Here is a 14,431-nt window from a genome sequence, read left to right as displayed (position 1 = left end):
ACTAGCCAAAGACTAAACATTGTTATTAATCTGAAATGGAAGAAAATCTAGAATAAAACAATTAGCTCAATGCTAGATATTATTGCAGTCTCTTGTTTGCAAGTCATGTCAACCTGGAACAGTGCAGCCCTGGTCTCAGCAGCCGTGGAGTCTGGATCTGTCCTTTGGGATGCCCTTTTCCCCTCACCCATAAAGAGAGCTGACTGAACTGGCAGCAAGAATCTGTCCTGTCACACCGATATGCTACCTTAGCATTTGTACCATCATGCAGTCACAGTGACTGAGCAAAAGGCCACTGCTGTGGAGGCTGCTGTTCTGTCTTCTCAGTTACACAGCAGCAGCCTTCAAGGACCCTTCCTTCTTCCTTCCCATCACAAAGGGCTGGATTGTTCCTGGGCAAGAACTGAGGGAAGGACAAGATGGAGAGGTGTAGTGACTGCTTCCTGCCTCCTAGCACCTACTGGTTCTCATTGCCATGGGGTCAGACAGCACTACTGACGAGCAACACCAGCAGGTGCAGCTCCCTGCATCCCTGAGTGGACAGATGAAGCATTCAGCTGTGCAGTCAGAGGACAGGCCCTGGACAGCCATTCTCTCTGCTCTCAGGAAAAAGTGAAAACAGATGCTAGATGTTTCAGTATTCATCTTCTGTTAGAGAACAGAGATAGGACACACTGATTCCCTGAATTTACGTTTATGGGAGTTAGTGGGTAAGAACTAATGAAGTGAGGAAAAGAACAGATACAGGATCTTATGTGTTTTGTTTTTTTTTTTTTTTTACCACATCAGTGATCCTTTTTCAAATGATGCTGGAGTATGTCATAGCTTCTTGATCAGACACAGGAAGGAATCAACTTTACAATAAAGATCATGCTTGAGAAGATTAATATTAAATTGGATCCAGCTGAGTTTGCAACAACCCTGGACTCTACATATGAGCAGATGGCAGCCTGTGTTAATAATTTGGAAGGCTAGACTTGCATAGCTGAATAGGATACATTTTAATGATAAATACCATTAAAAAACTGTATGGATCGAGGTTGACCATATTTAATGGTTTACTTATAATTTTGCAGAATTCACACTGAAAGGTCTTCCTGCCATTAACAATTGCAGAATCGAATTCAGTTTATAGAAGATTTGGGGAAATACTGATTTAAAGAACAGTAAATTTGGATAGAGGAGCATGTTGATCTATATTCTGTGACTATATTTATCAAGATTCTGCTGCAGGATGGAAATTATATACATTTATTTGTAATTAATTAATTAATTTGTAATTAAAGTCAGTTTCCTTTACTTATTCTTTATATACAGAAATTATTTCACTGTTGATTGTGGGAATGATTTGAGATGTTTCATTAGAAAAATGGCATTTGCTCCTTTCAGAGAGTATCCATAGCAGCACAGAGACAAGGCCAAACACAGGGTCTGCTTTGGAATAGACTTTAAAAGTCACATGCCTCCTAATTAATCCTCTGTACCTCTTTCTGAACAGTTAGGACATACATAATATATTAATCATGTTTAGACACATTAATATTTGTTTTCAAGTCCTGACCCACTCAAACCTTCCGTACTTCCTGTATTCCTCAAGAACTTCTTGTCCTGTTCTCCACAACCGGAATACAAACCCTTACTTGATCTAGAGCTGCTTTTGTGGGATCAGATACACTCTGCCTGGCAAGTAGAGTGATCTCGGGTGAATAGACTTTCTGTTGTAGGGAATGTTTGTAGTTGAATGACTAAAACTCTATAAGAACGGGAGGTGCTTATGGCTATCTGTGCACCAAGTATAAACTATACATTCAAAATTATGGGAGTCTGACAATATATAATGGCTATTAGAAATTCTTATGAATATTTGTGATGTTATGATCAGAAAATTAAGTTGCTGTACACTCTTCTGTTGATACCTATTCCTGATTTGCAGCTTGTTGAGATAGAAGGCTATTACCACTCATGTTTCCAGGAACGTGTTCTAACCCAAAATCACAGCTTTCATTTGGTCTTCCTGCTTCTCAGTTTCTGGTGGCTTTCAGCTTCATTGATCACTCTTAAAGGCTTATCTCCTGCCTGACAGTAGCTTTCTCAGTCTAGTCCTTTTGATTCTCTAAAATGCCTATAGAACATTGGCTTCTAATAATAGTTTTCAAATCTTCTCTTACCCACATTCTAGATTTTTTTTTTTTATATCTTCTTCTGACATTATACATACTATAATCACTGCTCCTGTAATTCCTTCCTTCCCATTTTTAATGTGCTGGTTTTTTTTTTTTCTGATTAGTGTGCAAATTCCAGAATTCAAATAACTAAGAAATACCACAGTAGATGAACAAATTAATTCTTCCATTAATAAATGCTTTAGTCACTTGTTTTTTCTCTGCTCATCATGATGAAAGTTTGTATCATCATCAGAGTATCCCATTATCACATTCTGGAGAAAATACTACAGAAATTAATCTTTAAACTCTGCTTTTTCCTTGAAGTCTGACCTCATAATTTCACCGTGGAAGAGATGCCCTGTAGTCAGCAGCAGGCTTGGCTGAAGACAATGTATGAGTTTACTTTCCTAAAAGTCACAGCATCTGGCTTATTCTAATCAGCTACTTTTGAGTGCAAGTAAAAAAAAAAAAAAAAAAAAAAAAAAAAAGTACAAGACTAACGGAATACATTTCATCACATATCATTGCATTATATTGCAAAAAACTATTTTTCTGGTCAAATCCAGTTTTGATCCATTTCATTTCCAATTTATTTGGAATCTGCTTGCAGATATTCCAGATTTAAATCTGAGCTCTGTTTAAGAGTGAAATTAATTTAACGCTTTTTGTTGTTCTGGAGAAACACATTACAGTTTGAAAAATTTGTGTTGAAGAGATGGCTTTAACAATTACTTTAGGTAGAATGATTATGTGTACTTCGGCTGGCAACATTTCCATTATTTATTAAGCCTATTCCCTTAATACCATCTCTTCAGTATTTTTAATGTTTCATGTAGTAATTTTTACTTGGGATTTCTGCAATAATCATACTTTAATGAGTCTGCAGATTATCTGGATTTTAACTCTTGTAAGAGAAAAATATATATTTCACCTGTGGTTTACTATCCTAAAGAGTGAAAGAGAACTGCATCTGATCCTGTTGGGAATAACAAAACTGTTTTCACATTCTGAAGACAGTTTTTCTACCTGTATGCACTTTTTCCATAACTTCATTCTGTAAATATTTCTTAGGGCCAAGCAAGTGATTTTCAGCTGGTAAGAAAATTGGGAATACCTATAATGGCATATTTTTGATTCTTTGGACATTGAAGATGACTTTTGGATATTTGGATAATTAGAATTTGCATTTCAGTTTACAGTTCTTTTGCCTCCTGGTTGCAGAGTTTACTTCATGCAGTGTCAGTAAATCTCTTCCTTTACAACGTATTCCTACTACCATGTGAATAATTTCAAGTATATCAGAAAACTCTTTCCACCTGTGAAAATGCAGTGACAGGTGTGATTTGCAATGGAAATCATTGGGTGAACTCTCTAGTATAATTCATAATTTTTTTACAGTTACCTTCCAGAGCATACTTCATGTCCTGGGCAAACAGAGTCCACATGATTTCAGCACTAACTTTTCCCATGTTCAGCTCCTGAGGGAACCTACAATTAATCACATTACATCAGTTAGCCTGTTGCTAGAAATTATTCTTGCAGCTGCACAACAGAAAGGCAAATATTTCCACAAGGAAATTATTTTCTGCTAAATAACTCCCTTATGACGCAGTCACTGTATTCTCTGTTCTGTACGATTGTCTGGGCACAGAAGCAGACCTAAGTGGGGCACCCAGCAAAGAGCTGGAAGTACTGCACAGAACCTTGGAGTAATAAAACAATCCTTAACACTGCTGTCGAGCAGTGAGGATGCACTAGCAGTTCAGCATAAATTTATAAAATCAAAGACCAAATTCATGCAGAAACATGCAGAGCTGTGTGCCTTTTGTCTTGAGTTTGCTACACCACTTGATGCTAGCAAAGAATTTGATCTAAAGTATTTTTATTGAAGCACTAATCAAATTCAGAAAATATGTTGTAATTTTTAAAATAAAACTTCAGAATTGTAAAGTTCTCACTGTCAAAGAATGATTGGGAACAAAGGAAAATTTGATAGAACTAGCAATAAAATCTATAACACTTAAGGTTATGGAATGGCTAAAAATTGTGTCATATCTAGGTCCTAATTTAAACAAATATACCTGTTTTCAATCTTCCTAACATGTATTTTAAACAATCTACTCCATAATACCATTTGAGCATTCATTTAAGAAATAAGGGCGTATACAAAACTTGAGACTTTAACAAACTGACCAAGACTTTCTGCATGTAAGCTGTACATACACGTGCTCTCCTTTTTTCCTGTGGGAAGCAGTAGCTGATATCACTAAGGCATGCACCACTCCTGCCACAATTTATCCTCAGAGATAGCTTTACATGTGAATAGCCACATTTAACGTTCATTTGGTTACTCATATTTCTGAGATTACTCCTGTCAGAGTAGCTTATTGTTTACACTACTGTAGCACTTAAAAGCTTGTAATAGGTTTAAGACATTACTGTGCTGGAATTTCAAAATTTGTAATAAGAAAAAAATGGCTGTGGAAGACGAATGCTTAATTCCAAGTTCTCTCTGAACTTCCTTTCCAAAATTTACACTTGTTTCCATACTTAAAGCAATCAGATACTGGTGGGCATTATGCAGCTGTCATAGGAATTATGCAAATACCATCGTTTCAGTGCTGCAAATCTGGGAGAAGCTAACAAGGTTTAACATACAAAAGAATTGTAAAAGAAATCCTTATGTTGAAGGTAAATTGTAACAGTGGCAGTTGATAATTAAAGGTTAAATTCTAAAGCACCTGTGCACATAAGGAATTTTGTACTATTTCTATTTTATTGCTATGTTGAAATATTTTTTTCTGAACAATTTCAGAAATTAATCTCTAAGCAAAAAATATCAGAGAAATTTCCCAAGCAAAACTCTACATATCACATTTCTAGTCTTTGTAAAAGCCATGATCTCCACATTTCTTAGGGAAGCAAAAGGACAACCAGGAGGGTGTTGAATGAGTCACTTTGTTTTTCTTGCTACAGTTATTTCTGTCTCGTGGGTCCTAATTTTCCCAATTTCTGTCATTCTTCAAGGAATACTGTAAAATCAGTGTATCTAAAACATCGCTGTCAAAATCAACTTCCACACCACATGACAGTCTCTTATCCTCAAGTCATAAATCAACCAAACAGTGCTATTTGATGAGACTTCTTAATAAATAGAATATGCTAGGTTTTCATGACAAATAAATTAGCCATTTATACAATCTGTCTAGCTAATCTGGTCTTACTGTGTGAGATACATATCTTCATGAGAAACAAGTAGATACCAGGAATTTCACACTAGACTGTGTAAATGGAGTAAACAGGAAAAATATTTTGCTACTTCTTCTGGATAGAAAGCTGTTCCTTAATAAGGTCAGTGAAGGAAATGATTGCTCAGAGCTGCTTATTCCCCAGGGCTGAGACAATTCTTCATTTATTTAAAGGAATTACTGGAATGAGAAGGTAAAAATTTTCCAGTTTGTGGCTATGACCTGGAGGTTTCTTTGGTAATTATACTGGAGAGCAAGTCTGAACTCTCTGGGTCTGCAGACAAATACATCTACCTGCAACAGAGTGCTTTTCAGAGTGCTCTTCAGAAAGAGTCATTCTTGCTCCCTTTCAGACCATTCTATTAAATTTCTTCTGCCACTGCAGATGCCTCTGTTAAAGGCTTAGCTGTGACACAGGTCTAAGATGCAATTTTAACTTTCAGTATAAATCATCACAACGAGATGATGCTCAGAATCTGTAGACTCTGCGAGATATCCCTAAGGAGCTAAAAGAGCTAAAACACTTCTGTAGGCCATGACACATTTCAACTACCACCATTACATTTTTTCAGTCTTGATATGTGAGGCATGTTCTTTGACGTTCTCCATATATTTCATTTTCAAAACCTTTCCTCTCTCATGTCAATCGATTGGCTTGCTCTCAAATATGCCAGTGATTAGTTATTCCATTTGTCTTGGTTACTGATTGTTCCTTCCTTGCATATTACATCTCGAGTTCTGAGAAACTAACTTTCACCTCTGGCAAGCTCAAGATACTGCTCTGTTTCTAGAACTTGCAAGTCAGTTAAGTTAAGCTTTCTCTCCAACCAGTCATAAATTCAGAGTGTCCCTTTTTTGAAGTTCAGTACTTTTTTCCCCTTCCTTCAAAAAACTCTGTTACAATGCCTAAGAGAAGTCTCATCATCATTTAAACAACTTACGTACCAAGACATTTGATAACAAATGCACTCACACTTTTTCACTGATCTTTGCTTTCTGTCTACCTGCTTAGTTCTCTTGCATAATACTTTTTTGATTTTAGGGATATACATTTTTGGGATGGTGCACATACCACGTGTCTCCAGTGTTCCTAAAACAAAAGACCTTCTTTCCAGTGACTAGAGTGCCAACTATCAATTTTATAGGCTTTAAAAAAAAATAAATTAAAAATCCATAATCAAATAATGTTTAAAATACAACTGTTCTGGTGTATTTTTCCTGTTCTTAATAAATCAACGATTCCTACTTTTTATGGGGAAACTAGTTACTTACTGGTTCAAGACAGGTGTGTATGCTGTTTTATCTTCATCTATAATAGTGACCATCAGAGTAATAAGCTGTGCCCAGAAATCTAAATTCTTTGTTGTTGGTCCCTGTTCTTCTTTAGGAACTTCTTGTTTCTTACCCTGTTAAAACAAGATTTTAATATAGCATATATTAGAAAAAGAGAAACTATTAGGTAATTTCCAACTACAGCTTATTACTTAGACATATTAAGAATCCTAAAAAAATTGGATAAACACTGTCTTCAACCTAACCAGACTAAAGTAAACTGTATAATAGCCTGTACGTGGCTGCAGGCATAGCACTAAGGCATCCAAGTCAGCCAAGAGCAGATTTTACATTTTGTGCATATCCATACTTTCATTAAATTCATTCTTCAAGTTTTTGTTGTGCTGAAACAGAGTGTAGGTAAAATGATCTGCTGAAAGAGAACTTTTATACTTTAAATAATAAACACTGAATAAATTAATAATGAGAAATATTTCTTGTTTTGTTGTGGATTAAACTATGCCAAAGTTATTGGGTCTAATACTGTCTGTGCTCTTCACTCTAACTAAAGAAACAGTTACACTTTAATTTATTTTGCAGTAACAAAAATAACAAAGGCTATTGCCCAGTGCATTTTGCACAGACATTTTTACAGGGTCTGATAGATTGACAAGAACCACAACATGTGCATTTAAGACAAGCAAAGGAAAACAGTGCAGAGTAGGAAGAAAAAAAAGCAACCTGGAGATGCACTAGGAAAAGGTACCTCAGAATATTCAAGAAGGCTGTTATCTCTCCAGGGATTTATAAACATGAGCAAACCCAGACACGTAGTTTATTCCTTTTTTATTTTGGGGAAATGGAATTTTGTATGTTTTTGTAAATGAAAGGAACCACAACTAGGCTTGCATCCAAAACAGCCTGAGGAGCCACATTATATTTCTGTAAGGACCACGTAAGGACATGAGATACTGACATGTCAGATGAATTACCAACAGATGTCTCCAATCATTAATAAAAATTTGGCAAGTAATGCAGTGTTTTATATGCTTTGATTGAAAGCCTGCCCTTTGCACCTTTTAATATTGCTGTAAGTATGTATTAATACTCACCACTTAGAAACTTTGCCTGAGAATTTATTAATTTTCACCTCACTGAAATTTGCATTAACTGTAAGAATGCATTCTCTGTACTTCTCACTTGTAGTCCAAATAAGACCTTTTCAGTGAATCCTTTTTCTCTTTGGTTAGACCTCCATTAGTGTCATAGTGAATTAATTAAACGTTATCTTAACCTCAATTAACTTTTATCTGTTAATAATATCTAGAGTGTCAAAAAGGGAATTTCAACAACACATAACTGAAAGTGTTTTTGCAGCCTCTGGAGAATCTCAGATAACCCCGCTGCAAACTGAGTTCATCTACAAATACTGCAGCTTCAGTGTCCAACACAGCTGAAATAATGGCAAGGCTCAGAAGCAGCTACAGTGAGTGGGGTATGACTAATATCAGCAACCACCTCTGCAAACAGAAAAGTTTTTCAAAACAGAAATGAATATTGGAGCATTAGTGTCACTCACAAGGCCTTTCCCTGGTGTACATTAAGATTTTGTTTCTTTAAGAAAGATATTTTTCAAATAGTATTTATGTGTGTTTCTCAGAAGCTAGATAATATTTTAGGCAAGCTAACTGACAGGTACTTGGATAAGATAAAGCTGGTTCGCGTTTAGTCCAACATCCCATCCAAAAGTTGCATTTCACAGCAAAAATCTACCATGTCATGCAGCTGAAACTACGTTTTGAGACTGTGAAAATTAATCACAGAATGTGAAATTCTATGCTTTATTATAGGTAGAAAAATATATCTAGTTCACAAAGTCTGAGTAGCACAAAAATTACTTTCCACAAAAGCTCGAGTGCAGAAATCTTCTAAAAGTCAAGATGACCTCTACAAAATTGCCCCAAAGAGTAATTTTTTAAGCAGTCTGACATTAACATATGTATTTTATGCTCTGAAATAAAAGCATATGCTTTGCCCACACCCAGTTTTAATTTCCATTCTGAATCCTAAAATCTGACAGATAGGTTAGAAAGGATCAAAGCTGTTCAAGTTATTTTTGCACTGTAATGGTTGCTGCCATTATTATCTCAATATCAGTAATCCACTCACTCAAGTTATGTACATCAAGAAAAAAGTAGTATAAAAATGTGAACCAAATACCCAGTGTACTCAGTTTACACACAAATGCACAAATACAGTGAAAAGATACATGAGCCAATGAATACTGCTTACTGTTGTAGAGGATAGTAGTCATAAGGAGATTTTTAAGAATACATTTAAAAAGTCAAGGAAAACAAATTCTCAAGTATATAAAGAAGAAAAGTCACCAGTTAACAGCTATTGGTCATGATTCATTACTTTTCAAAAGTCATTTTCTGAAGTTTCTTTTTCATTTTTGGTGGATGCATAATTCACTGAACAAGCTGAAATCAAGGATTGCTCTCACACCGGGCAGTAATGCTGTCATGAATCAATTAGCAGAATAAATTTCCACAACAGTATATTAACACTAATTAGAAGCATGACAACTTATTTGGAAGATATGAAATGGGAGAAAGTCCTAACAGCAGCCAGAGCCAAGGCTGACACTGACTTGAGCAGTGATCCGACACCTACTGGAAAAGAAAATCTAAAAAAGCATCATAGGATTAATGCAAAATAAAATCACTCACATTGTATCAAGCTTACTAAGAGGTTTGGGTTAAAATTTTGATCAGTTTCAGGGAAAAGGAAATTAGAAGAAAACTTAGTACCTTTACAATGTAACAGTACCCGTGTAGTATTTACATACTGTCTAAATCGTGTGTAAATAGGATGAATCCCTCACAGCCTTATTACACTGAAATGGTGTGCCTGAAAAGTAGCATTCAGAGAGGAAAACAGTTTTTGCTACTGCATAACTTTATTTTCTGTTTCATACTTTCACACTTACATTGCATACGTTCTCTCAGGACAAAACTGCAAGAGGATTCCTGAAGGAACTTCATTTATTGAGAACATAAAAAAATTCTGGAAATTTTTACTTGTTTCCTTAAAATAGAAACAGCCACATATTTGTAAACTGAGGCAGAAAGTTAGCAATATTCTTCCTAAACTGGCTTTTGACAGCATTATTTTTTTCAGCATAAGACATCTAGCTCTTCCCTGAGATCAGTGTCAACAGAAGATACTACACCTGCTGCATAAGGAATTAGACAGTTCCTCATTGAAATGCTTTGTCTCAAATAATGAAAACTGTAATAAATATTTGTAAGATTGTCAGTGTCATGTTCTACTTTCTCTTGTATTCGTTTGTTGTTGTTTATTTATTTTATTCTTAATCAGCTGTTTTTTTTAATCTTGCTATGAAAAGGTAGGGTGACATTTTTGCATACTGTTAGCATTTGCCATGCTTCACTCCAGGAAATATTGTTATTCCCGGAGAGTGATATTTTGCTGCAAGACATTTGCTTTCCAACTGTGGCTGGCTGTCTGATATGAAGGTAATAAAAAGAGGAAGCAAAGATTGCTGAGCATATTCAGTGATTTTCTGCTCATTCCTCTTGCCGTGGAAACTCTCCAATCTCCACCCTAAACATCCTCTTTGACAACATTTATTTCATTTTCATTCTACAATCAGAGAATTACACATGTTCAGACAGCATATTTTCTAGTAATACTGTGGAAGTGTCTTTGAGAATTTCAGGTTGTAGAGAAGGGCAAATGTAGGAGGTGATTAACATGGGTTGCACACATAGTAGTATAACGTGCAGGAACCTACCACTTCTGTGCAGATGGAAATACTACTGTTTAAGTAACGGTAATGCTGTCTACAGGATGATTCAGGCAAGAAGTGAAGCATGGTAAATCTCCAAGCCTGCAGTGGGCTTCAGCAAGACAGCAGCTGCCAGTCTTTCCCCTGAGTGAGAGCAGGTGGTGGCCTATATACAAACCATGTCTTGTTGCTTTGGGGTTCATTGGTTTCAGCTCTCACTCCTTACAGCTCAAACCTCAGCTGTGCAGCTAAAACGTGAACCTCCTTTGCACCCCACCATGCTACCATGAACTCAGTTTCCTTTTGGAGGAGGCCTCCATTGAACAGGAAAGCAAGCAGAGATGAGAGAATGGCTAAAGAAAAAGGCTCAATGATGAAATCTACGGTAACTGGAATAAAGGTTTTTGAAATAATGCTAATAAAATATTAATTACATTATTGTTTCCTGCTTCATGATGATATTTGCAATGCCACAAATCTGTCTGCAATATGCCTTGATTCACCAGAAATCCTTCAAAGCTCTGGATTCCAACAAACTGTATTTAGCAGCTGTTCTGTGTGCAGATGTATTGATGGCAAACAGTAAGAGGACAGTGAGTACTACTCTAGAGCTGATGCAGAATTTAGGCTCTAATCTGAATCATCTTATTAATTTCTTTACTAAAGCTAATTAATTAAATTTCCTCAGTTACCTACCACCTGCCAGGAAACAGAAACTTTTCCTCTCAGTTAAGATTGCATGTGATTGTTTCATTTCTAATGAGTTATTTTGTATATAGTCTATTTATTCAATTTATATTGTACTTCTAATTTTCACTAAAATTCCCACATTTGCTAGGTTATTATCAGTTTATAGTTTGACACTTGCCTTCAAAAATTTTTGACATACAAACTCACCTGCTGGATACTTGCTGAAAGGGAGCAGACGAGGTATGTCACTATGAGGAAGCTGCAGTTAATTTGTTTTTGCAGCTGAATGAATATTTGCAGACTATTATTATTATTTCAAGGACTTCATACCATTCTATCAGTAAGTACAGGATGTCAAAATATTTATGTAAGACATGAATAATGTAACAAGGCCTCACTCATCCTTCTGTTCTAAAAAGCTAATCTGGAGAGAGACATCAATTTAAACCTGCTTTACATTCTCCACCAAAGCAGTCTATAACATCCTTGCATTTTAGACTATCTGCTACTGTAGGTTTCGCAGTGCTGTGCAGAAGATTATATCGTATTCCACATTTGCCTGTTAACTCAAGTTTTTTGCTGATAAGCTCTGCAGACAGGCTAGCAATTGCCCATACTATGTTTAACAAACAAATTCAAATTGCTGCAAAGTAAATGTTAGCAAAAAAAAACACCAAACAAAACAACACCAGAGCTGTTGCTAAGGCAAATAGATGTGATGCTTGAAGTTGCTGCTCCCACTGATTCACAATGGTCTTCAGCTTGCAGTACGTTCTGTTGGAGAGTAAATGTATACATGAACCCTTCAGAGTGTGCTTCTTGATTATTTGGGGGTAAAAGTTGCCTGCAAAATGGGTGTTGAGCTACCTGCAGCCATGTGAGTAAAATGGGTAAAATTAAAAATCACCACCCTGTGCTCATAATTAGCAGGTTAGTGCTCTTTGACTAAACATGCTCTTTTTCAAGGTTATCATAGGAAAAAAGAACAAACATCCTTTAGAAGAAAACAGACAATTTAAAACAATTCTGCATGATGAAAGTGTAACATAAGAACAAGAAAAAATGGTGTCTCATGGAGAAGAAATGAAATGCAGAAGTATAAAAGCAACAAAAATGCATGCAGGAAAGTGGGAAGCCTTACACATCCCTTCTTCTCAAAGATAAAGCTAATGAAAACTTGCTAAGTCAGGTTAGTTTCAGGAGTGCCTGACTATCATTGCCCCCCCCCCTCCCTACAGACTTTCTTTATACAATCCCTTTCTCCTCCTATGTTTATTTAACTTTTCTTCTCCAGAAAATTGAATAAATGTAATTCATCTCTGTACAAACAAACAGATAAACAGCCCCCAAGGAATTCTGTAGAAAACTTCCTTCTGCAATAATTCATTAACCACAATACGAAAAGAAAGCTGTATGAAAAATAGGGGAAAAAGACAAATCACCTGTGTAATCATTTGTACTGTTATAAAAGCAATACATATAGTTTGTACTTTACATTGTTTAATACCTACAATATGCATCTGTTTTCAGTAGTATCAAGGTAGCTGCAGCAAGATAAATTTCAGGCACTTAGAAATTCAAATAATTTAACAGTTTCCTGTTACCCATCAGCAAAAATCAATACGAGCCTACGACAAATCACCTTTCAGAGATTTCTTATTTAGTGTGATTTGATGTTTCTGCAGAATCACAAAGCCTTAAAGTTACTGAATTTTTATTTATTGGACAGTCATTGCTACAGCTGAATAAATGCAATTGATTTCCTAGAAGAGTTCTGCCTACAGGAGTTGGTTGGAGTTTCTTACACTAAAAGTTTGAAAACTAGAGATAAGCTTCTCATGTGTTAGGAATCCAACATTAGAAAAAACATTTTCATTTGATAAAGTAGAATGAATGGCCTGTATTTCCTCTTCTAGAATGCAGGTATTCAGCTTTTTAATTCAGTTGAGATGTGCTTTCAAATTAAATTTCATGTCTCATATCATGTAGTATAAATGTTTTTATTTATGATACACTACACAGCAAATGTGTATTTGCCTAACAACATAACTCATCATTTCCAAGACAGTAGTCACCAAAATACCATTTTTCCAGTGTATCACCCAGAAGGCAAAGCTAGTGAACAGGAGGTAATGTGATAAAGCAGTGATGCTCCTTTTAGACAGTAGCTTAATTCTGCAAATTTCCTTATTTTAGCATTATTTATAGAATAAATTCTGTCAGTGTTATAGAAAAAAAAAAAGCATTTTTGAGGCTTTTGCATGGCATTTGAACATGACAAATGCTGTAATTACTTTGCATGGAAAGCTCACCCTGATAGGCTATTATTTAGAAATGTTACATGATTATCCTCTGCTTCTAAAGCCTGAATCAAAGTATGCATCACAGGTGATAAAATACTAACCTGGAAAAGCAGTATATTATTTTCCACAGACTATAATACCTCTTTCCTACAACCACTGAAGTGCAATATTGAATTTTTAAAAATTATTTTCCAATTACGAATCATAAATGAACAGTAAGGAATTACATTTCATCTTCCCTAAAGTCATTGGACGATTTTATAGCTGTGTCCAATGGGAAGTCTAATTTATAGGCTGACATTTTCATTTTGAAACTCATCTTGCGAACCATTTAAGAGTTCACATTTGTCTGTGGATTTATTTATTATATTACACTCTTTTTCATGAAAATAAAATGAAAATAACTCAAGTGCTTTCATATCAGACAATGCTGGGATTTTGTGTATTTACTTACTGTAAGCTAACCAGAATGACTGAGTGAAGCATGGAGCCTTACCTGGTCTATTAATTGGGAATAAAGATCATAGCAATTGTCAAATATGTATTTGTATGTTGAGTCCAGGCAGGCTCTCACACAGTCTTTCACCACAGTACTGGCTCGAGGTGGGCTCTGTAATTCAAGGACCTAAGAAAACATTTCATAAATGACAATTTCAGAATCAGGTGGAATAGAGAAAATCCAAATTTTGCAATGAATGTGGTTTTGAAATACAAGAACACAAGTGTTGAAGTACTTAACGATAATGTAATAACTCACATTAACTTCACACTGATCTAAATTTAAAGATGCATTAAAGCATACTTCAGCTAAGCAAATAAGTGATATCACCACATGTTATTTGAATGAAATTATTCATAGAATGGAAGAAACATCCATACCCAAGGTTAAACATCATAATATCATCATAGAATGGCTTGGGTTGAAAAGGACCACAATGA

General features: G+C 35.5%; 1 protein-coding gene across 2 annotated transcripts in view; it reads right to left on the bottom strand.

Moving 5' to 3' along the window:
- UNC13C (unc-13 homolog C) overlaps positions 1-14,431 on the bottom strand; it is a 122,419-nt gene that overhangs the window by 42,506 nt on the left and 65,482 nt on the right. For both annotated transcript variants that reach the window (XM_052671584.1, XM_052671585.1), the window contains exons 15-17: positions 13,989-14,117; positions 6,686-6,819; positions 3,568-3,653 (exon numbers count right to left, since the gene is read on the bottom strand). In XM_052671584.1, coding sequence (XP_052527544.1) covers positions 3,568-3,653; positions 6,686-6,819; positions 13,989-14,117 — 349 coding nt within the window. The remainder of the gene's footprint in view (positions 1-3,567; positions 3,654-6,685; positions 6,820-13,988; positions 14,118-14,431) is intronic.

The sequence above is a fragment of the Tympanuchus pallidicinctus genome, unplaced genomic scaffold (genome assembly GCF_026119805.1).
Source record: "Tympanuchus pallidicinctus isolate F22 unplaced genomic scaffold, pur_lepc_1.0 scaffold12, whole genome shotgun sequence".
Classification (NCBI taxonomy): Eukaryota; Metazoa; Chordata; class Aves; order Galliformes; family Phasianidae; genus Tympanuchus; species Tympanuchus pallidicinctus.
The sequence above is the reverse complement of the archived record's forward strand: the minus strand, read 5'-3'. Positions and strand labels throughout refer to the sequence as shown.